At 39.2% G+C, this 22,928-nt stretch overlaps 1 protein-coding gene across 1 annotated transcript in view; it reads right to left on the reverse strand.

Annotated features, from left to right (window-relative positions):
* The window catches only part of TRPC5 (transient receptor potential cation channel subfamily C member 5), a 167,282-nt gene extending 150,895 nt beyond the window's left edge, over positions 1-16,387 (reverse strand). The window contains exon 1 of the mRNA XM_024559113.1: positions 16,010-16,387. Coding sequence (XP_024414881.1) covers positions 16,010-16,387 — 378 coding nt within the window. The remainder of the gene's footprint in view (positions 1-16,009) is intronic.
* Between the last annotated feature and the right edge of the window lie 6,541 nt (positions 16,388-22,928).

Below are 22,928 nucleotides of genomic sequence, written 5' to 3' on the forward strand. Positions count from 1 at the left end.
TACAATAGCCAAGTACTGGAAGCAACCTAAGTGCCCATCAGCAAATGAGTGGATCAAAAAATTATAGTACATTTACACAATGGAATTCTATGCAGCAGAGAGAAAGAAGGAGCTTATACCCTTTGCAACAGCATGGATGGAACTGGAGAGCATTATGCTAAGTGAAATAAGCCAGGTGGTGAGGGACAAATACCATATGATCTCACCTTTAACTGGAATATAGGTGCTGATCAGACAAGCTATTAACCCCCAAAATGTTAGCACTGACAGCAGAATATGAAATTCCACCTTGTCCTGTTTCCTGGTTTACAAATGGGAACCAGCTAATTTAGAAATTATGGCACTCTCTGTTTAAAATAGTGGAGACTTTAACACTGGAAGAAAGAAATCAGGCTCTCAACAAAGAAGGAAGAAAATAATGATGCCAATGCCAAGCTAGGGCTCACTACTCTGTACACCTTTAGTAGTCAAAGGGAAGGTTATTTGGTTAGTAAAAGTTGTCAGTTATGACCACATCTGTATCATGGATGAATGCTTTAGATTCAATGCCAGGGACTACTGGTTAAATGGGTTTAGCTTTTAGATACAAATATATTTTTAGAGGATATATTTTAATGCTCTTCTGCCTGAGCTGCACTAAACTGAAGTTAAAGGTACTGTCACTCAGAGACTCATGTGACCTTCCTACCATGGGTCTCTAGATGCCTGCTGTCTAACAAGAGAGGCTTCCTTCATGGGCTTGATATAAGTCTTGGATGTATAATAGAGATCAGAAACCTTGCCTTGGCTTTTGTTTAGAGCAAATTGCAGCTCCTTAAAATAAAGAACATATGATTGAAAGAAGGTTTGTTTATCTTTATAATGTCTATTCTCTCCACCAAGAGCTGAAGTAGATGAAATTGTTTAGCCTGTAAGATGAAAGTTTCGGTTAGATGCAAAGAAGACAGTTCATGGTGCTAGACTCCAGACCAGGTGACTATCAGATGTCATAGAACTCACTTTGAGTGGCTTTAAAGACAGAAAACAATTTTAATGTAGTAAAAGTAACACTCAGTTGAAAGTCAGAAGTTATGCATCTTGGCTCTGGTATAAAAGTCACTCTGTTGAACCTGGACAAATCATGTCTCTTTGAGTCTCACTGTCCCCATCTATAAAATGGGGAGGAGGTGGAGTAGACAATCTTTTCAGGTCTGACATTATGTTAATTTCACTCATTGTAAAAAACATTTATGTGTGACAACATGGGTAGATCTTGAGGGCATTATGCTAATGAAATAACTCAGACAGAGAAAGACAAATACCATATGACCTCACTTATACTTGGAATCAAAAATAAAAGTGAACTCATAGATATGGAGAACAGATTGGAAATTGGTCATTATCAAAAGTGGGGTTTAGGATATATATAGAGAGGAAACAGATGAATGTGGTCAAAAGGTACAAAATTCCAAGTATAAGATAAATAAGTCCCAAGGATGTAATATACAGCATAGTGACTATAGATAATAATACTGTACTTTATATTTGAAAGTTCCTAATAGAGTAGATGTTAAATGTTTTTATCACAAGAAAAAAAAGTGTAACTATGTATGGTGATGAATGTTAACTAGACATATTGTGGCGATCACTTTGCAACATATACAAATATTAAATCATTATGTTGTATTAATTGAAATATATAAATATAATGTTATTTGTCAATTATATCTCAATTAAAAACTGATGGGGTAACTGCCATGTTCCAAAAAGCTCTAGACACTGGAGATTCAAAAGTGAACAAAAAAGCAAAGTTCCTCCTTTTCTAGAGAGGTGACATAGGCAAGAACATACAAGTATATGTCAGGTGGTGATAAGTTCTATGAAGAATTTTGAAACAGGGCAAGGGGATAGAGAACAATGAAGTGCTATTTTTATACAGGGAAATCAAGGAAGGCCTGCCTGATAAGATAGCATTGGGGCAGATATCTAAAGACACAAAGGGAGCCAGCTATGCACCTACTTGTACGAGGAACATTTCGGTCAAAAGCACTGAGGCTAGACCGTTCCTGTAAGAGGTGAGTATGGCTGGAACAGATCAGGTGAGATGAGAGTAGTAGGAGATGAGATCAAAGAACGTAAGGCTGATCATGCAGGGTATTGTAGGCATTGGAAAAGGCTTTGATCAGAGTGACACAGTTTTTTTTTTTTTTTTTTTTTTAAAGGTAACAGTTTCTGGGAAAGGACTAGATTGTGTGGGGCTGAGAAGGAAAGTAGGGAGATCAGTTAAGAGGCTGAAACAATTGCCCAGGTGAGAGGTAATGATGGCTTGGACTAGGGTGAAGGGATAGAGGTGGTGAGAAGTTTTCAAATTGTAGGGTGGTCTGGAATAATTCAAAGCTTGAAGCCTCATGTCATGGATATCTCATGATATCTTCTATTCTTTGAGACCCTTTCAGACATTATGAGTCCATATTTGCAGTTCATGTACTTCAAATGTGATAAAGCTTGATTTATCCCTTTTGTGAATTCCTGAACTTACTAGCTCTTCTCAAATAAAATAGAAAAAAAATAACCTCAGTTACAGATAATTGGGGTTGTGGGTAGCATCAATCAAGAGAAAACTTCTCCTCTTTGAGCTTGTTAAGATTGTTCTATTCCAGAGGTAAACGCCATTTTATTGACTGCTGGACAAGAAGACACCAAAAGCCTCTACAGCAGTCAGGGCTGCCTGATCATCTATTTTGACACTATCCACCAATACTTGCAGTGTCCAGACATTTTAAATCTAGATGATTATGTCAGCATGGCATCAAATAAAGTATGAACTTGAAACTATCCTGTTTATCTGATCAGTGTAGACAATTTGGAGAGTTTAGACCAGAAATGGCATGGAATCTTGTGTCATACATTGTACCCCTCTTACATGTTCCCTCCTTTCTAAGGAAATCAAGGAAATGTTTTCCTGTATATCTGATACTTGACATCTTTTCTGAAGTAGAAACTCTGCTGCCAATGAAGTCAGGGAAAATAATGGATTGAATGGATTTTTGCCATTCCCTGAGTGTTAGAACTCATTCCTCTACTAAAGACCAACCCTTTGTCCTCTTTCTGTATCGTGTCTACTTCCCCTGGCCTTGAGATGTAGGCCTCTCCAGTCTCCAGTTTCTATGCTGTAAAGTCAGTAAACTCTATAACAGCCATGTATACTTTCTCTTCTTTGAACAAAGATACATAAGCCCTAAACTGGAACTTAAAAATAAATGAATGAATTAAACATGAATATTTTTTTCATCCAGGCTCTCTTATACCAGAGGCACTAAGACATTTTAAGCATCACTAAAACAATACTATAATTTTGTGCAGAAAAAATTAAAAGACTTAGAATACAATTAGCTTTGTTCTTTGTTCCAGCTGCTGTAAAAGTCTGGGTAAATCACTGTTCTCTGATAAATTAGGGTGATTTTGAAAAGAATAAAGTGATAATGACCTTAATATAGCAAGAGCTTAGAAGAATCAGGAAGAAAAACATGAAAGCTCTAATAGAAAAATGGCTTAACCAGGCGGTAAGGGACAAATACCATATGATCTCACTTTTAACTGCAACATAATCAACAAAAGAAAAAATCAAGCAAAATATAACTAGAGACATTGAAATTAAGAACAATCTAACACTAGCCAGAGGGGAGAGGGGAGGGGACAACGGGGGGAAGGGTTTTCGGGAACTATTATAAAGGACACATGGACAAAACTAAGGGGGGGTGGAAGCAAGGGAGGGAAGTAGGTTTGGCTGGGGTGGCGGGGAGTAGTGGGGGGGAAATGCAGAAAACTGTAATTGAACAACAATAAAGTAATTTTTTAAGAAAAAGAAAAATGGCTTAAAAATGAATAGTTGATTCATAAAAGAATAAAACAAATTGCTTATGATGTGAAATCCCACTTAAATAAAGACATTCAAATGTAAAATGGTACTGAAGTAGCATTTTTAACCTCTCAGATTGAATTTTTTTAAAAAAAATATTTATTTATTTTTGGAAAGGGGAATGGAGGGAGAGGGAAACATCAATGTGTGGTTGCCTCTTGTGCGCCCCCTACTGGGGACCTGGCCTGCAACCCAGGCTTGTGCTCTGACTGGGAATTGAACCAGGAATCCTTTGATTCTCAGGCTGGTACTCAATCCACTGAGCTACACCAGCCAGGGTGAGATAGACAATTTTTTTAATCTTTGATTTTTTTTTTTCCTGCAATTTATGATTGCAAAGATGTGAGAAACAGACACTGTCACTGTTGGTAGGAGACTAATTTTGCAATGTATAGCAAAAAATTTAAATACACATACCCTGTAATTCCATAATTCCATTACTAGGAATTTACCTTACAAGTGTAATCACACAAGTCTTCAAAGACATATGTACAAGGATATTCATTACAGCATTGTTCAGCAAAGCAAAAATAAAAAAAAAAAAAACCCAAAGTCTAAATATCCTTGAAACAATTTAAATAAAGGACTGGCTAAATAAATATGGCACATTTTTATGATATAATAAACACTGTCATCAAAAAGAAGACTGTAAATGTAAATATCCTCACATGGAAAGATGTCACAGTGCATTGTTAAGGAAAAAGAAACAAGTAGCAGGACATTTTTGAAAAGATGTCTGTGTGTGTCTGTGTATGTTTCTGTGTGAATATGCATAAAAATACCTAGTACAATATACCTATATTGTTCATAGTGATGACTTTTACACAGTTCATTGTGAGAGTGAGAAATGAGTTGTTTCCTTTACCATGCTTTTATACTGTTTTAATTCTCATAGTTAACATGTACTACTTATATAACAAAAACTCCAGAATAAGCAAATGGATATGGAGAAGGGTGATGGTGACCCAGGACCCTGGTACTTGAACCATTTTACACCTCAATTTGAAAGTTAAGAAATAAGGAAGGGGAGAAAGGGAGATGATTGCTTAAGTAAATGTGACACATTTTTTTTGGTAGACAAAGGCCAAATTGTTCTAAACTTTGGCTCTCTCAGTGGGAGTAGAAGCCTTCCCTGTGCAAGTCCATTGGAAGGTGGGAGATTTTATCTGTCTATTTGAGGACTGGGGGTGTCGACTTTTCAGCTCCAAAGTTCCATCCACAATTCTGATACGGATAATGGTGCTGATGGTGGCTACAAATAACAAATTACTCCAGGTTGTCCTTGAAGAGCAGAGGGGGATTTAGAAATTTCACAGTCCAGCCTCAAGGTTTTTGCTATAAGCCATTACCCCCTCTTTCAGGGGAGCAGGTAAAAATGGTAGAAACATGGTCAATTTGTCACTGAGATCAACTTCATCTTTCTTCTCTGGTTTCACTTTGCATGGCTCTTTCAGTGCCTTTTTAAAAAATCTGGCTCACAGACCTTCTTTACTAATGGGTTGAAAATAACAGTCCACTAATAGCAAGTGTAACAGTGTTTCTTCATTGAAGCTCTTGGTAGTCACATGCTGATTGTCTTCCCTTTACCAAGGACTTCAGAAGGCTGACAAACTTCTTAGAACAGAGAATAGCTGCTGGATTGGATTCACTTATTTCTGCCAGAGACAACAAAGTTTGCACTTATCAGCTGGTCCATGAATTGAGGATGGCCCTAAGGTGGCTCTCCTGATTCTGGAGACTTTCTGTTGATGGGAGAAGAAACCACTTCTCTTATCCTATCTTGTATGTTGGCCTCACTAATCCTCCAGTCCTAGGGATGGATTTTTTTAGTGACAATTCACCATGATTTGAGGGGCTATAGCCAATCCTCTTTCCTCAAACTATCAACCCTGTGCCTGCATTTTAAAACTTTATTCCATAGGAAATAAGGAACAGCTGTGGTCATTTGAGTGAAATAATCAAATTCAGGACTCTCTTATCTCTAACAGCATATATATTTAAACTAATTATTATATGTTTTCCTCATCACTTCAGTCAAGCTATTCAAAGGGACTTGGTAACCAACTGGGTGTGTTGGTTGAAAGAGAAGTGAGGATGAAGACAACTGCAAGGTTTCACATCCAGATAACTGAAAGGAAAACTGGAATAAGACTGGTGTCATCACTTGAGAGCATACACTGGATGATGAAGAGTGTTTGGAGGGCAAAATGAGGCTAAAACAGAGATTAAGGGAATAGACTCTACTGCCATGTCTGCCTAGGTTTGAATCCCAGTTTGTCCACTTACTAGCTTGGGAAGGTTATTTAACCTCCTGACATCCCCATTTGTAAGAATGGATAATAATATTATTCTGGATCACAGAAAGGTTATATCAAATAACTTAATGCATTTTATGTACTTAGAATGATGTTTGGCACATAGTAAATGTTAAGTTAGTGTTTGTTAATTTTTATTATTAGATATAGTGAATTTTAAATGTTTGGGGTACACCTAGATGGGTATATCTAGCTGTAATTTGTAAAAAAAAATATGAAGTTCAGGATATATATTGGGCTACAAAAGGAGAAATGACAGAACCCTGGGTAACACTAATATCGAAGGATTTGAAAAAGATACTATAAGGTAGTGGTCAAAGAGAGAGGACGAACCAGATAGGCATGATATGGAAACCAAGAGAGTTGTCAACCAGTGAGATTAACATGTTACACAGACATTGGACCTGTGTGTATGGGGAAAGATTATGGGAAAGGAGGGAGAGACTGTCATTTGGGGAAGTATATAGATGAAAGGGGAAAGTCAAATATCATTATAGCCAATTCCTCAGAAATATTTGCTGTCCAGCCAGGCCCTTAAGTGATCAGTGGCTTTCATCCCACTCTAGCCCTCTCAACTCCAAATGACAGTCAGAGGACCAATATCAACCAGCTGGAATGGTGGTGACTATTCACCAACATCCAAACTAAGGAGTGGCTCAACTAATGGCTATAGACTCATTTTCCTTTATTTCAACTAAGATCAGAGAAAAAGAGAAATGGCAGATGAGCACAGGAACCCAGCAACTACTGTTTGTGTCCTGACTGAGTGAGGTATCTGCAGCCTTCCTCTATGAGGATAACTTGAGGCCCAAGCATTGTTTCTATCATCAACCCATCACCCCAGGACCCACTGCGAACAAGCCACCATCATTCCCACTACCCATGTCATTATACATTTACTTCTGACCCCTTCTTTCTTCCTTTCCAGCTCAAACCCTATTTTTTATCTGAAATGTTCCCCCCTTATTTTAGATTTTATTTACTTATTTTTAGAGAGAGGGGGAGGGATAGAGAAAGAGAGAGATGGGAATATTAATGTGTGAGAGAGACATCCATAGGTTTGCTTATGCACATCCCCAACTGAGGACCTGGTGCACAACCCAGACATATGCCCTGACTGGGAATCAAACCAGCACCATTTTTGTTTGCAGGCCAGCACTCAATCCACTGAACCACACCAGCCAGGGCTGAAATATTCCTCCCTTGAAACCTCTCTGTCTAGTTGTATCCAGAATGACCTCCTATATTGTCTAAATTATATATACTGGATGATATAGCATGCCATGCATTTTCTTGTACTCTTCTATTTCTGTCCCATGTTTGTAGTTGGCATATGGAAAATAATTAGTACAAGGTAGTGTTTGATGTACTGCCATAGGACCGCTGGAAGGGGAGATGGAAGAAGAGCTCTAAGTGGTGCACTGGTATTTCACACTTGATCTGAGTTTGTGACAAGAGCCATAAGCTGGAAAAAATCAAAAGCAGCCAGGAGCCTGGAGTGAAAAGGAGACAGGAAATAGTTGCCCTTTAGACAACTGTACCTGTGAGGTGAAAGAGGACAGAGGAGAGGAGGTTTTTCCTTAATTGGACATGTGTATGTGGGTTAGGGCTATATACAACCATAAGTATGAGGATACAGAAAGAAAGACTTAAGTTGGTGGTAACTCTGAAGGGAGGTGTGGAGGGTCATGGTTAAAAAACCTCATGTGGACTTCCAGCCAAGATGGAGGCATAGGTGAATATACTTTGCCTCCTCACACAACCAAAAGAAAGACAACAACAAAGTTAAAAAAAAAATAAACAGAACTGCCAGAAAATAGAAGTATAGAAGTCTGACAACCAAGGATTTAAAGAAGAAACATTCATCCATACCGGTAGAAGGGGCAGAGATGGGTAGCTGCGGTAGAGAGGACTTGAGGCAAGGTGGCAGCTGGCAGATCATGCAGTCCCTCATTTGCATGTGGGTAAACTCAGAGGAATAACTGGGGAGCAAGACAGACTGTGCAACTCAGGGTTCTAGCACAGGGAAATAAAGCCTCAAAAACTTCTGGCTATTCCTCTTACTACATAACAGGAATGCTGAGACAAAAAATAAGGCCCAAATGAAAGAACAGATCAAAGCTCCACTAACAGAACTAAAAGATAAAGAGATAGCCAACCTATCAGATGCAGAGTTTGAAACACTGGTAATCAGGATGCTCACAGAAATGGTTGCATATGGTCATAAATAGAGGAAGAAGTGAAGGCTATGCAAAGTGAAATAAAGGAAAATATACAGGGAACCAACTGTGATGGGAAGGAAACTGGGACTCAAATCAATGGTTTGGACCAGAAGGAGGAAGTAAACATTCAACCAGAACAGAATGAAGAAATGAGAATTCAAAAAACAAAATAAAATAAAATAAGGAGAGGCTTAGGAACCTCTGGGACAACTTTTCACATTCCAACATCTGAATCATAGATGTGCTAGCAGGAGAAGAGGAAGAGTAAGAAACTAAAAACTTATTTGAACAAATAATGAAGGAAAACTCCAATCTGGAGAAGGAAATAGACTTCCAGGAAGTCCAGGAAGCCCAGAGAGTCACAAAAAAGTTGCTCCCAAGGAGGAACACACCAAGGCACATCATCATTAAGTTACCCAAGATTAAAGATAAAGAGAAAATCCTATAAGAAGCAAGGGGAAAGGAGAGAGTTACCTACAAAGGAGTGCCCATTAGGCTATCAGCTGATCTCTCCAAAGAAACCTTTCAGGCAAGAAGGGGCTGCAAAGAAGTATTTGAAGTCATGAAAGGCAAGACCCACATCCAAGATTACTCTATGCAGCAAAGCTATCCTTTAGAATGGAAGGGCAGATAAAGTGCTTTCCACATAAGATTCAAATTAAAAGAGTTCATCATCACCAAGCCCTTATTATAAGGAATGTTAAAGGGACTTATCTAAGAAAAAGAAGATCAAAACTATGAACAGTAAAATGACAAAAACCCACAACTATCAACAACTGAACCTAAGAAACAAAAGCTAAGCAAACAACTAGAACAGGAACAGAATCACAGAAATGGAGATCACATGGAGGGTTATAAGCAGGGAGGGGCAGGGGGAGTATGGGGAAAAGGTACAGGGAATAAGAAGCACAAATTGTAGGTAAAAAAAAGACAGGAGGAGGTTAAGAGTAGAATGGGAAATGGAGAAGCCAAAGAACTTATATGTATGACGCATGGACATGAACTACGGTGGGGGAATGCTGGTGGGAGGGGGTGTGCAGGGAGGAGGAGAATAAAGGGGAGAAAAAAATGGGAGAACTGTAATAGCATAATCAATAAAATATATTTAAAAATACCTCATGTGTTTCTATTTAGTGACTAGCTTTTGAGATTACTTTATGGTTTCTTCCTTGTGAAGTGTTATGTAGCCAGCTCCCTTGGTCTACTTGAGTCCAAGTTCAAATATTTCTCTCCGAAAGACAAACATCACTGTCTTCGACCTTTTGTGTCCTTTGGGACAGAGAAGTGCATGCCTACTAAGGGCAGTGGTCTGGTTGGACAGCATGTGCATGCCTATTCTCCCTATAAGACTATAAATTTCTTGAGGCACTAACTTTATCTTTCATATTTATTGTGAGGCATATAATTAGCAGTCAAATACTTAGAAAACTGAATAGAAGTGAAGAGAATATCATCCTTGACTTGAATTATCATCATGGCTTCAACTAATAGGAGTAGGAGTAGTTAGTACTACCTATCATTGATTGACTATTCATGTGTCAGACACTATTATAAGTAATATACATGTATTCTTTCATTTAATTTTCACTACAACTATGAAATATAATCCATTGTAATTCCCATTTTACAGTTGAAGAAACTGAGTTGTGGAGAGATTAAGTGACTTTTCTAGGGAAACACATCTTATAGGTGGATGACTCCAAAGCCTCTGTTCTTTCTACCACTTCAGGCTGCCTATAGATAGCAGGGTGACTTTTACAATTCTCTCCTTTAATTTCTGCTCTCATATTGAGAGCTATTTATAGGCTAGACTCTTTAACCCCTCTCTAAGCTTCTTTCACCTTTACCTGGGCCCTTAGTGTCCCCCTCCACACTGTGCAATCTCTCCCTGAGACCAAGGATCAGACAGGAGGAGTAAAGTGTCTTGCTGTTGATTTTCTACAATCTCAACACACTTACTGGTGTTGCTAAGACTTGGTCTTGCTAGCTCATCTGTGAGACCAATTTTAATTTGGAGCCATCTGTCACAGACAAATGAGTAATTATGGCAAAGCCCAGTGGGGTGGGCCATGGGAAGAAGGTTGGCTTAGCTTTTTTCCTTCTGTCTGCATTGATGCAAATAGCCAAATAATAAAATTAGTTGGATGGATTGTTGATGCAGAGGCTAGCAGCTGTACCTCCCTGTTGTTAAAATTCTTAGACTCCAGTGAACAAGGAGGGGTGACTTTGGGTTCATGCAGCTTACCTGGCAGCAAAAGGGAGACCATTGCCATCAAAGCCAGGCCAGAAGGAGGTAATCTGTGAACTGGTCCCACTCACTCACCAGCCTCTGCCTCTCAGTGTACTGGTAGTGCCTTGTGATGAGTACCACTTGACAGCTGGTCTCTCCAACAATATGATGGGCTAAGTCAAATTGATAAACTGAAGCTTAAAATAATAGTCATTGACCTCTGTCTAGCATTTAAATTTTTTCATAAGATTTTAACATATCTTTATCTTAGTTCCTCTGTACAATAGCCTTCTAGATCAGGTAGGTGCAGGTATTGTTAGCTTCATTTTCCAGATGATGAAATTGAGCTGTTGGGTGATTCCATACTTGGATGTGTGTAAAAGACCTTATGAGTTGCTCAAGGTTATCATGTTATCTACAAGCTGGCTAGCACCTGAAGCTCTGAATTAGAGCCTGGCATTCTGTCTTCTATACCAGTAGCTTTCCAGCTATGCTTGCTCTTCAGGGGCCGAGCAGGAATGGGAGTGTGTGTCTGTGAACAAGTGGGGCTTTGGGTTCCAACCTGCACTTAAACTAGGGCAGCACTGCTTTGGTCAGAAGAGGCAGCACAGACCAAAGCAGTGCTGGCCTAGCTTACATCTTCCCTTTACATCTGGGAAAGATTTAATTTAATTAAAATGTTAGAAAACCACTTCTCCTAAATAGTAATTCTCATAGAGTATAGTGGGTTGAACTGTCATTTCAAAAGATATGTTCAAGTCTTAAATCCCAGTACCTCTGAATGTGACCTTATTTGGGAAAAGGGCACTTGTAGAGATAATAAAGCTAAAAGGAGGTCATCCTGGATTACCGTGGGCCCCAAATCAAATGACCAGTATCTTTATATGAGAAGGGAGAAGGATATCTGGACACAAAGACACCCAGGAGACCTCTATGTGATGACAGAGGCAGAGATTGAACTGATGTGGCTATAAGCCAAGGCATGGAACAGATTCTCTCTTAGAGCTTCCAGAAGGAAGCAGCCTTGACAACACCTTTATTTTGGACTTCTTGCATCCCAAACTATGAGAGAATGCATTTATTTTATTTTAAACCACCCAGTTTGTTGTCATTTGTTATGCAAGACATATGAAGCAAATACAGAGAGGTGCATAAACCTCTTAGCTAGGAACAGGTGGGAGTAAGCTTATTAAGATGCTGCTTCCATGTCCAAACCCCAAGCTTTTGATTCTGTAGGTATGCAATGGCACTAAGGAATGTGCATCTTGACAAGTTCTCCATATGCACGGAGATTGATCTTTGAGCTTATTGTGACCATACACAGATACAAGTCTCTCTGAATTGTTGCTGGATTTGCTATCCCTGCTGATGATCTTCCTTTAGTGGTTCCCAGAGTCAGTGGGTTTAAGGGAGTAGACTTAATGGACAAGAAACAAGCTGGTATTAAATCCTCTGCAGTCCAAAAATTTGAATTTTGAGAATTATTTAAGAGTGTTTATCCCAAGGAATCACAAATTCTCCAAGTCACCAAAATCTTTCTCTAAGGAAATAGGCCATAGTGGTTTGGGAGTGGATGCTGCCAAGAAGGTCAGATTTCTGGAGCAGCATGAAGACCGCAGAATAACACACAAAGACAACATAGTAACAACACGCACATGCATACCGTGTTCTACTGGTTATCTAGTGCAGGGAATTGTATCTTATAGAGCATCACCATTTTACTTTAAGATTTTGTCCCTATTAAAAACACACATCTCCATGTGAGTGTTGATAATTGAAGTTGGTGTCTGCCATTCAGGCCTGGCCTCCAATATTTATCTGAGAGCAATTCTGATTGGCTAGAAGAGGCAGAAGAGGATAATTTGGGGTAAAGATTGAGCTGAGAGGGTCTTGCCGCCAGCCTGAAGTCAGACTCGGTAACCAGGAAAGCCAAAGAGGGCACTAGTTTACCCAAAATTGATGGAGATCAGCCATGCCTAACCCCTTGGAGAGATGGAGGAGGATCTCCATAAAAAAGGACAGGTTTGTTGGACAGAAAAGGACAGATTCTGTTTGTTGGAGTAATGCCTTTCTGAGAGTAGCTTACCCATCTGTGTCCAAGGTCCTTCAAGAGGCCTGTATTTGCTCACATCCCTGATTGCTCCTAGGTAAATAAATCCTGTTTCTATCCCCAAAGAGGCATAGCTCCAGCACTGTGGCAGCCTGTTGTTATAGTTACTGATGTATGACATCACAGTGATTGTCAAAGCAATGGAACAAAATGAAATTTAGCAGAAGTTGTCAGTGGGGGTCGGGAGAGAGAGGAATAAGGGAAGAGAAGACTGCTAAAGAGACTTGGGGATGGAGCTGACGGTTTTGTGGGTTTGTACATATAGTGTGATATCAGAGTATGGACAAATGAGGTCTTATACTGGCAGTGTGTCTGAAAGGATCTTGTTAAAAGACAGCTTGTACCAAACAGCTTTACCCAGGTTCCATATGCCTGATATTCCACCATTAGTGATTTATTTCTGTGAGTTAAGCACTGTCTTTCTCCAGGGAAGGTCATGCCTTAAATTGTACTTTAGTCTATTTTACCTAGTACTTTTCTTTCTCAGCATTTGCCAAAACACTGGGCAAAGACGGAGGAAGTGGGGGATATCAAATAAGAACTTTGCCTATTTTCAAAACTCAGATAAAGTTGGTATTGCTAGCTTCCTCTTCAGAACTGCCCTTGTGCTCTCCCCTCTTTCAAAACAGTGATGAAGCCAAATGTTATTGAATATAAAAGTCTGGAATGTCTTTTTCAATCAGTTAGCCATATGCTTTTCTGGGAGATACACTTAATTCCTTCATGTTAATCAGTAAATATTTATACAGGGGTGGGCAAAAGTAAATTTCCAGTTGTGAGTATCTGAAACACAGAATTTATTCTTGTATTATTATATATTAATTACTATATTATTTATTATTATCAACCTACTTTTGCCCACCATTGTATATTACCCATTATATACTATGCACTGGGTTAGGTGCTGATGGGGGAAGCATGGAAACAGTTGGGCATTAGATTATGCCTCACATTAAAAAAAAAACAATCTAATTACAGAGACTAGATATTTACACAAGGAAGGCTGACAAATAGTATATTGGTGTCAAATAAAGGGCTACACAATCTCAGAGGCAGGCAAGATTATAATACTGCAGAGTACCTGGGTGAGCCTTTGTTCAGATTGGCACATTAAATTACTCAGGCACTTAGCAGGGCTCTGAGGAAATGGGGCTCAGAACAAATCAGTTTTAATGTGGATAGTGATGTGGACTAAGTAGGGAACTTGTTCACATTTCTCTGCTTTTGTATTAATACACATGGTGCATCCTTTCCAGAGAGCTCATCCATCTATACTCAATTGACCTACCACATCTCAGAACTCCTATGCTGGGAATTCTAAGGCTTAATCAAACTGCCAGAGAAGCAGTACAGCCTAGTGGTTAAGAGACTGGGTTTAGGAGGTAAACTGCTTGGGTTTCAATCCTGGCCATGACACTTACTGTGATCTTGGACAACTGACTTAATCGTCCTGCAACTTGATTTTTCTCACTGGTAGAATGGGGATGATAATAATAGTGTCTACCTAACAGAGCTAGTGGGAGGATTAAATGAGGTAAGTTGTGTATGGTGCTTAGCACAGTGCTAGTCACATACTATTCATTTATAAGATATATATTTATTGAGTGCGGTAAATGTTGCAGACACTTTCCCAGTGTTGGGATACAGCAGTGAAGAAGAGAGACCAGGTCCCTTCTATTTTGGCATTGTGTTAAATCCTGATGGAGAAGAAGGAGATTTAGGCCCTTTACCCAATGAACTTTTAATCTAGTGTCTTCCTTTCTGCTCTATCAATTATGATTCTTAGTATTCTAGTTATAACTTAGCTTATTTTAATTCCTTTTTGTTTAACTAGGAAAAATTAAAACTATGAATTCCCTTTAAACTTAGCTTTGGTCATATCCCATAAAATTTAATGTTGAATGTTTTTATTATCAATATTTTTAAGCACTTGGAAATTTTTGTTTTGATTTGTACTATTTCTACTTTTTAATATGTTGCAGTATTCTATCTTTGATGACTGTATTTTCTTTGTCCCTACTATGCCCAATGCTATGCTTCAAGTAAGAGATACAATTAAGAGACATGTTTGACTTGAGGGGTTTAGAAGGGACTAGGGGAGAAAGGACAGGAAAAAAACTGTTAACGAACAGTGTTGAGTGCTAGGTTTCATGAGTTGGTTTCTCTTGTAAAAAGAAGACATTATAGTTGCTGAAAGGATGGGCAGGAATTATAGAATTGTAACAATATTTTGGAAAGAATTAGCCAGCATCATTGTTCAGAATGTCTAGAGGGAAAGAAAGAGGCAAGAGGGAGAGAATCCAGTTAGAAGATTTTCATGTTATCTAGGTCATTGGTTTCCAAATCTGAGTATGCATAAGAATTCCCTGGAGGCCTTGCTGGGTCTCACCCCCAGAATTTCTGATTCAGTCTATGGTGGGGCCTGAGAATTTGCATTCGTATTTCTAGCAAGTTCCCCTAGTGATGGTAATGTTGGTGTTTTAGGGACAACACTTTGAGAACCACTCATTGAGAAGAGAGATGATGAGAACCAGAGGTAGAGTGATGGGAGATGGGCTAGAGAGGAAAGTATGTAAGAGATATTAGGAGGGAAGAAACCACAGGTTTTGGGGATTGGATATGGAGGCTAGGGAGAGGAAAGACTCAAAGATGACTCCAGAGTTTGAAAGCTAGGTGCCATGGAGGGTAGGGGACTTACCGAGGCAAAAACCCAAGCATCTAGGGGTGCAATGCAGTCACATGACAGGTACTAGAAAAAAATGGGAGCCCCAGCATCCATCTGCATTTGCATCATGACACATGTTTAAAGGCCTCCTGTTCTTCAGGACAGAGGTTAGTAAAAGAAGAAAGCTCAGGTCTGTGTTTGGTTTATTTCTTTTCTAGAAAGTAACCTTTGCACAGAGGAAGAAAATGAAGACAGAAAACAGAGGAGAGGGAGGGTAGAAGAGCTTGCATATTTTGGAAATGGAGAGCACACTTTTGGGTTGTGAAGTATTGAATATATATAAGGGCAAATACCAGTAAGGAAAAGGCAAATGAGTAAAACTAAGCATGGGCCATACAGGGTAACTCTAGGATACCACCTGAGATCACTGATGCTATTTCTGAAAGCAGATGGCTGCCATGTTGAAGCTTCTCAACTCTAGCCTACTTGACTTTCCATAGTTTCAAGGCTTCTGAACATGGTATCCTGTTGCCCCTGACTATTTCCCAGCCTATAGGGATTTGTCTTACCTGCTTCTCTCCACTCGGCTTCCTGTAGCTGAGCAGAAGCTCCACAGCACCCACCACTTCCTTGCGGATGGCATAGAGCAAGGCATCACCTACATACACGCTGTGGTTCAGCAGTAGTTCCATGATCTCCAAGTTCTCATTCTCAATGGCAATGAGCAGAGCGTTCCGGCCCAGAGGATCCATGCAGTTGATGTTAACATTGTAGTAGATCTCTGCCTCCTGAAGGGCCTGCTTCACAGTGGCATAGTCCCCTTTCTCTACAGCACTGAGAAAGGCCTTCTCCTCTGCAGAGAGCTCTGCCTCAGCCCTCACAATTTGCAGGGGGATGCGGTCTCTGTATGGTGAGTAGTTGACCTTTTTGTAGTATAGTTGTGCCATGGTTCACAGCAATTTAGAAACCTGAGTGAGGAGAGAAAGGGAGACCAAAGAAATTCTTAGATACCTGAAGGTCTCAAATGGCCAGCTGTGGAGGCACCTTGCTAATAGTTTGGAAAATCCCAAACCATTTTAATGGTAGAATCTTTTTTTTTCTTGCAAAGGAGTATAATAGAGAAAGTCCAGGCTTTTGGGTATGAAAAAATATGATTCAAATCCTGGCTTTAACTGTTCTGTGATCTTGGATAATTACTCAAGTCAAGCCTTCTGTGTTTCAGTTTATTATTATTATGGAAGTGTGAATGTTAATAATTTGTTAGCAGTTATTATTAGTGACTGCTCACTGTGTACTAGGCCCTGTGCTAAAGAACAATTTTTACCTCACAAAGCCTATTGTGAGAGTTAAATGAGATAATACATTATAATCCAAGACAAAGAATGAATCTTAAAGAAAGCAAGGGAGAAACAGGAAGTAATATACAAGGAAGCCCTGATAAGGTTAGCAACTGACTTCTCAATGGAAACACTCCAAGCCAGAAGAGAATGGCAAAAAATATTCCAAGTAATGAGAACCAGAGGCCTGCAATCAAGACTACTTTACCCAGCAAGGCTCTCAATCAAGATAAAAGGTCAAATAAGGAGTTTCCCAGGCAAAAGAAGTCTAAAAGAATACACCTCCACCAAACCAGCTCTGCAAGAGATGCTAAACGGACTGCTTTAAGGAAAGGAAGGAAAAGAGGGAGAAAGAGAGGATCATAGGTATAAAAAATCGGCAATGAATAAGTACCTACCAATAATAATGTTAAATGTAAATGGAATAAATGATTCAATCAAAAGACATAGAAGAGCTGAATGGACAAGAAAGCGTGGCCCACACGTATGCTGCCTACAAGAGACCCATCTCAGGACAAAAGACTTACACAGACTGAAAGTGAAGGGCTGGAAACAAATTTTCCAAGCAAACGGACAGGAAAAAAAAGCAGGGGTAGCAATACTCATATCAGACAAGATAGACTTCCAAAGAAGGGCCATAAAGAGAGACCCAGAAGGTCACTTCATAATACTCACAGGAAGAATCCACGAAGAACACATAAACATTGTAAATATATATGCACCCAACATAGGAGCACACAAATACATAAAGAAAATCTTGGAGGACTTCAAGAAAGATATTGACAGCAACACAATTGTAGTAGGGCATTTTAACACCCCATGTCGAAGATGGACAGATCTTCCAAACTAAATATCAACAAAGATATTATGGCATTGAACAATGCCCTAGATGAAAAGGACTTAACTGATATATATATAAAGCCTTTCAGCCCCCAAAAGCAAAATACACACTTTTTTCAAATGCACATGGAATATTTTAAAAGATAGACCATACGAAAGGACACAAAACAAGCCTCAACAGGTCCAAGAAAATTGAAATAATATCAAGCATTTTCTCTGACCACAAGGGACTGAAACTAGAAACAAATCTCAAGGGAAAATCCCCAAAACACTAAAAAACATGGAGATTGAATAGAATGCTATTGAACAATGAATGGGTGAAGAATGAGATTAGGGAAGAAATCAAAAAGTTTCTGGAAACAAACAAAAATTAACTCACAACAACCCAAAAGCTATGGGACACAGCAAAGGCAGTCCTGAGAGGTAAGTTCATAGTGATACAGGCCTACCTAACAAGAAACACTTCAAATAAACAGCCTAACCCTACACAAACGAGACCTTGGGCAACAACAACAAAGACAACCCAGAGCAAGAAGAAGGAAGGAAATAACCATGATCAGAGCAGAGTTAAATGACATAGAGACTAAAAGCACAATTCTAAGGATCAATGAATGCAGGAGCTGGTTCTTTGAAAAGATAAACAAAATCGACAAGCCCTTAAGCAGTGTCATCAAGAAAAAAAGACAAAGGACCCAAATGAACACAATCACAAATGAAAGAGGAGAGATTACAACTGAGACCACAGAAATACAAACAATTGTAAGAAATTACTATGAAGAACTATATGCCAAGAAATGTGAAAACCTAGATGAAATGGAGAAATTTCTAGAAAAATATAACCTTCCAAAACTCAATGAAGAAGAAGCAGAAAGCCTGAATAGACCAATGACACCTGATGAAATTGAAACAGTAATCAAAAAATGTCCGACACACAAAATCCCTGGACCACATTTTTTCACAGGAGAATTCTACAGAGCATTTAAGGGAGAGCTAGCCCCAACCATCCACAGATTATTTCAAAAAATTCAAGAAGATGGAAGACTCCCAAATTCATTTTATGAAGCCAACATCATCCTAATCCCAAAACCACACAGAAAGAAAACTTCCGGCCACTATCACTGATGAACATAGACGCTAAAATTCTCAACAAAATATTGGCAAACCGCATTCAGCAATACATTAAAAAGATCATCCACCATGACCAAGTGGGATTCATCCCAGGGATGCAAGGATGGTACAATATTCGCAAATCGATAAACATAATAAACCACATAAACAAAAGCAAAGACAAAAATCACATGATCCTATCAACATATGGAGAAAAAGCATTTGATAAGGTACAGCACCCATTTATGATAAAAACACTCAGCAGAGTGGGAATAGAGGGAGCATTCCTCAACATAATAAAGGCCATAGATGAGAGACCTACAGCCAACATCATACTCAATGGACAAAATCTTAGAGTTTTCCCACTAAGATCAGGAACAAGACAAGGATGCCCTCTCTCACCACTCCTATTCAACATAGTATTGGAAGTCCTAGCCACAGCAATCAGACAAGAAAAAGAAATAAGAGGTATCCAAATTGGAAAGGGGGAAATGAAACTGTCACTGTTTGCAGATGACATGATAGTGTACATGGAAAATCCTATAGACTCCACCAAAAAACTACTCGACCTAATAAATGAATTTGGCAAAACAGCTGGATAGAAAGTCAATACTCAGAAATCAAAGATATTCCTGTATATCGACAATGAAACAGCAGAAACAGAAATCAGGAAAAAAATCACATTTGATATAGCAACAAGAAAAATAAAGTACCTAGGAATAAACCTAACCAAGGAGGTAAAAGACCTGTACTCAGAAAACTACACAACATTGAAGAAAGAAATTAAGGAAGACACAAACAAATGGAAGCATGTACCATGCTCAGGGATGGGAAGAATTAACATCATCAAAATGGCCATACTACCCAAAGCAATTGATAGATTCAATGCTATCCCTAGTAAAGTACCTATGACATATTTCACAGACATAGAACAAACATTTCAGAAATTGATATGGAACCATAAACGACCCCGAATAGCTGCAGCAATTTTGAGAAAGAAGAACAAAGCAGGAGGGATTACAATACCTGATATCAAACTGTATTACAAGGCCACTGTAATCAAAACAGCCTGGTACTGGCATAAAAACAGGCACATAGACCAATGGAAGAGAATAGAGAGCCCAGAAATAAACCCAAGTCTTTACGGTCAATTCATATTTGACAAAGGTGGCAGTAGCATAAAATGGAGGAAAAATAGCCTCTTCAACAAATGGTGTTGGGAGATCTGAACAGCTACGTGTAATAAAATGAAGCTCGTTCACCAACTTACACCATACACAAAAATAAATTCAAGGTTGGTAAAACACTTAAATATAAGTCCTAATAGTATAAAAGCCCTAGAGGAAAACATTGGCAGGAAGATCTCAGACATTCCACGCAAAAACATCCTCACAGACACGTCCCCCAATGCAAGGGACATAAAGGAAAGAATAAAGAAATGGTACCTCAACAAAATAAAAAGCTTCCGCATGGCTAAAGAAAACAGCATTAATATGAAAAGAGAACCAACAGTATGGGAAAACATATTTGCCAATGATACCTCAGACAAGGGCCTGATCTCCAAAATACATAAAGAACTCACAGGACTCCACTCCAGGAAGTCAAACAACCCAATTAAAAAATGGGCAAAGGACTTGAACAGACACTTCTCCAAGGAAGACATACAGAGGGCTGAGAGGCATATGAAAAGATGCTCAGCATCACTAGACATCAGAGAGATGCAAATTAAAACCACAATGAGGCACCATCTCACACCAGTCAGAGTGGCCAACATAAACAAATCCACAAACAAATGTTGGAGAGGATGCGGAGAAAAGGGAACCCTAGTGCACTGTTGGTGGGAATGCAGAGTGGTGAGGCCACTGTGGAAAACAGTATGGAATTTCCTCAGAAAACTAAAAATGGAACTGCCTTTTTATCCAGCAATTCCGCTGCTGGGATTATACCCTAAGAACCCTGAAATACCAATGCAAAAGAACCTATGCACCTTAATGTTCATAGCAGCACAACTTACAATAGCCAAGTACTGGAAGCAACCTAAGTGCCCATCAGCAAATGAGTGGATCGAAAAACAATGGTACATTTACACAATGGAATTCTAGGCAGCAGAGATAAAAAAGGAGCTTCTACCCTTTGCAACAGCATGGATGGAACTGGAGAGCATTATGCTAAGTGAAATAAGCCAGGTGGTGAGGGACAAATACCATATGATCTCATCTTTAACTGGAACATAATAAATAGAAGAAAAAAGGAAACAAAATATAACCAGAGACATTGAAGTTAAGAACAATCTAACGATGGTCTGGGGGGTGTGGGGTGGGCCTTTTATCTGTGCCTTTTTCCCACATTGTGCACTTGTCTCAGTCACAGTTTTGGTAAGCCCACAAGCTAACCTTATCCAAAATTAGTAAAAAACAAATGTCACTGGAGAGCTTGTTTGAAAAGGGGGATAGACCCAATGATAATACAGCAGAAGTCTCTAAGGCTGCAACAAAAAGCAAGCTGCATTTAAAAGCAAATACAAAGAATCCTTCTTAAATTATAGATTCATTGCAACAGGGGATTCACATTCTCCAATCCTTCTTCGTATAGTATGTGGTGACCGACTATCCAGTAAAGTCATGAAACCTTCATAACTGCTTCACCACATGGAGACAAAGTACCCTGCGCTAAAAGATAAGCTTCTGGAGTTTTTCAAAAGAAAAAAAATGTGAAAATGAAGAACAGAAGCAATTATTGAAGGCCACCACTTCATCAAATGTGTCTGGACTGAGAGCATCATTCTTAGTGGCTAACTGCATTGCTAAAGCAAAGAAGCCTTTTACTATTGGTGAAGAGTTGATCCTGCCTGATGCTAAGAACATCTGTCATGAACTTTTAGGAAAGGCTGCAGTTCAAAAGATGGCACATGTTCTTCTTTCAGCTAGCACCATAACTAGACAAATTGATGAAATAGCAGAGGATATTGAGGCACAATTGTTAGAGAGGATGAATGAGTCACCGTAGTATGCAATACATGTTGATGAGTCCACTGATGTTGACAACAATGCAAAAATACTTGTTTTTGTGTGATATGTTTTTCAGGAGGATGTGCATGAGGATGTGTTATGTGCACTTTTGTTGCCACAACACCACAGCTGCAGAACTATTCAAGTCTTTGAATCATTACACATCAGGAAAACTGAACTGGTCTTTTTGTGTTGGTATATTCACTGATGGAGCAGCTGCCATAACTGGATGGCTTTCTGTTTTCACTACTTAGGTCAAAGAGGTCACTTCTAAATGTGAGTGAACATACTGTGTCATCCATAGAGAAGTGCTGGCTAGCTGAAAAATGTCACTTGAACTTAACGAAGTTTTGCAGAATGTGATTATAATTATCACATTACCTTAGAGTACATGCTGTTAACTCACATCTGTTTGTAGAGCTCTGTGAGATGGACACAGAGCACACACATCTTCTCTTTTTTAAAAAATTATATTTTATTGATTATGCTATTACAGTTGTCTGGATTTTCCCCCTCTGCTCCTCTCCATCCAGCACCCCCTACTTCCTCAGGCAATTCCCTACCATTATTCATGTCCATGGGTCATGTATATAAGTTCTTTAGCTACTCCATTTCTTACACTGTACTTTACATCCCCATGGCTATTCTGCAACTGCGTACCTATTTGTACTTCTTAATCCCCTCACCTTTTCACCCATTCTTCCCCTTCCCACTTCCACTGGGCAACCACCTGGTAACTAACTTTTCTCTTGCTGCTTTTAAGAGTCTCTTTTTATTTTTAACTTTTGGCTTTTAAATTATGATATGTCTTGGAGTGGGCCTCTTTGGGCTCATCTTTTAAAAAATTTTTTTAAATACATCTATTGATTATGCTATTACAGTTGTCCCATTTCCCCCCCCCTCACTCCACTCCATCCTGCCCACCCCCTCCCTCCCACATTCCCCCCCTATAGTTCATGTCCATGGATCATACTTATAAGTTCTTTGGCTTCTACACTTCCTACACTATTCTTACCTTCCCCCTGTCTATTTTCTCCCTACCATTTATGCTACTTATTCTCTGTACCTTCCCCCCCTCTCTCCCCCTCCCACTCCCCTGTTGATAACCATCCATGTGAGCTCCATTTCTGTGGTTCTGTTCCTGTTCTAGTTGTTTGTTTAGTTTATTTTTGTTTTTGTTTTAGGTGTGGTTGTTA

Source organism: Desmodus rotundus, chromosome X (genome assembly GCF_022682495.2).
Source record: "Desmodus rotundus isolate HL8 chromosome X, HLdesRot8A.1, whole genome shotgun sequence".
NCBI lineage: Eukaryota > Metazoa > Chordata > Mammalia > Chiroptera > Phyllostomidae > Desmodus > Desmodus rotundus.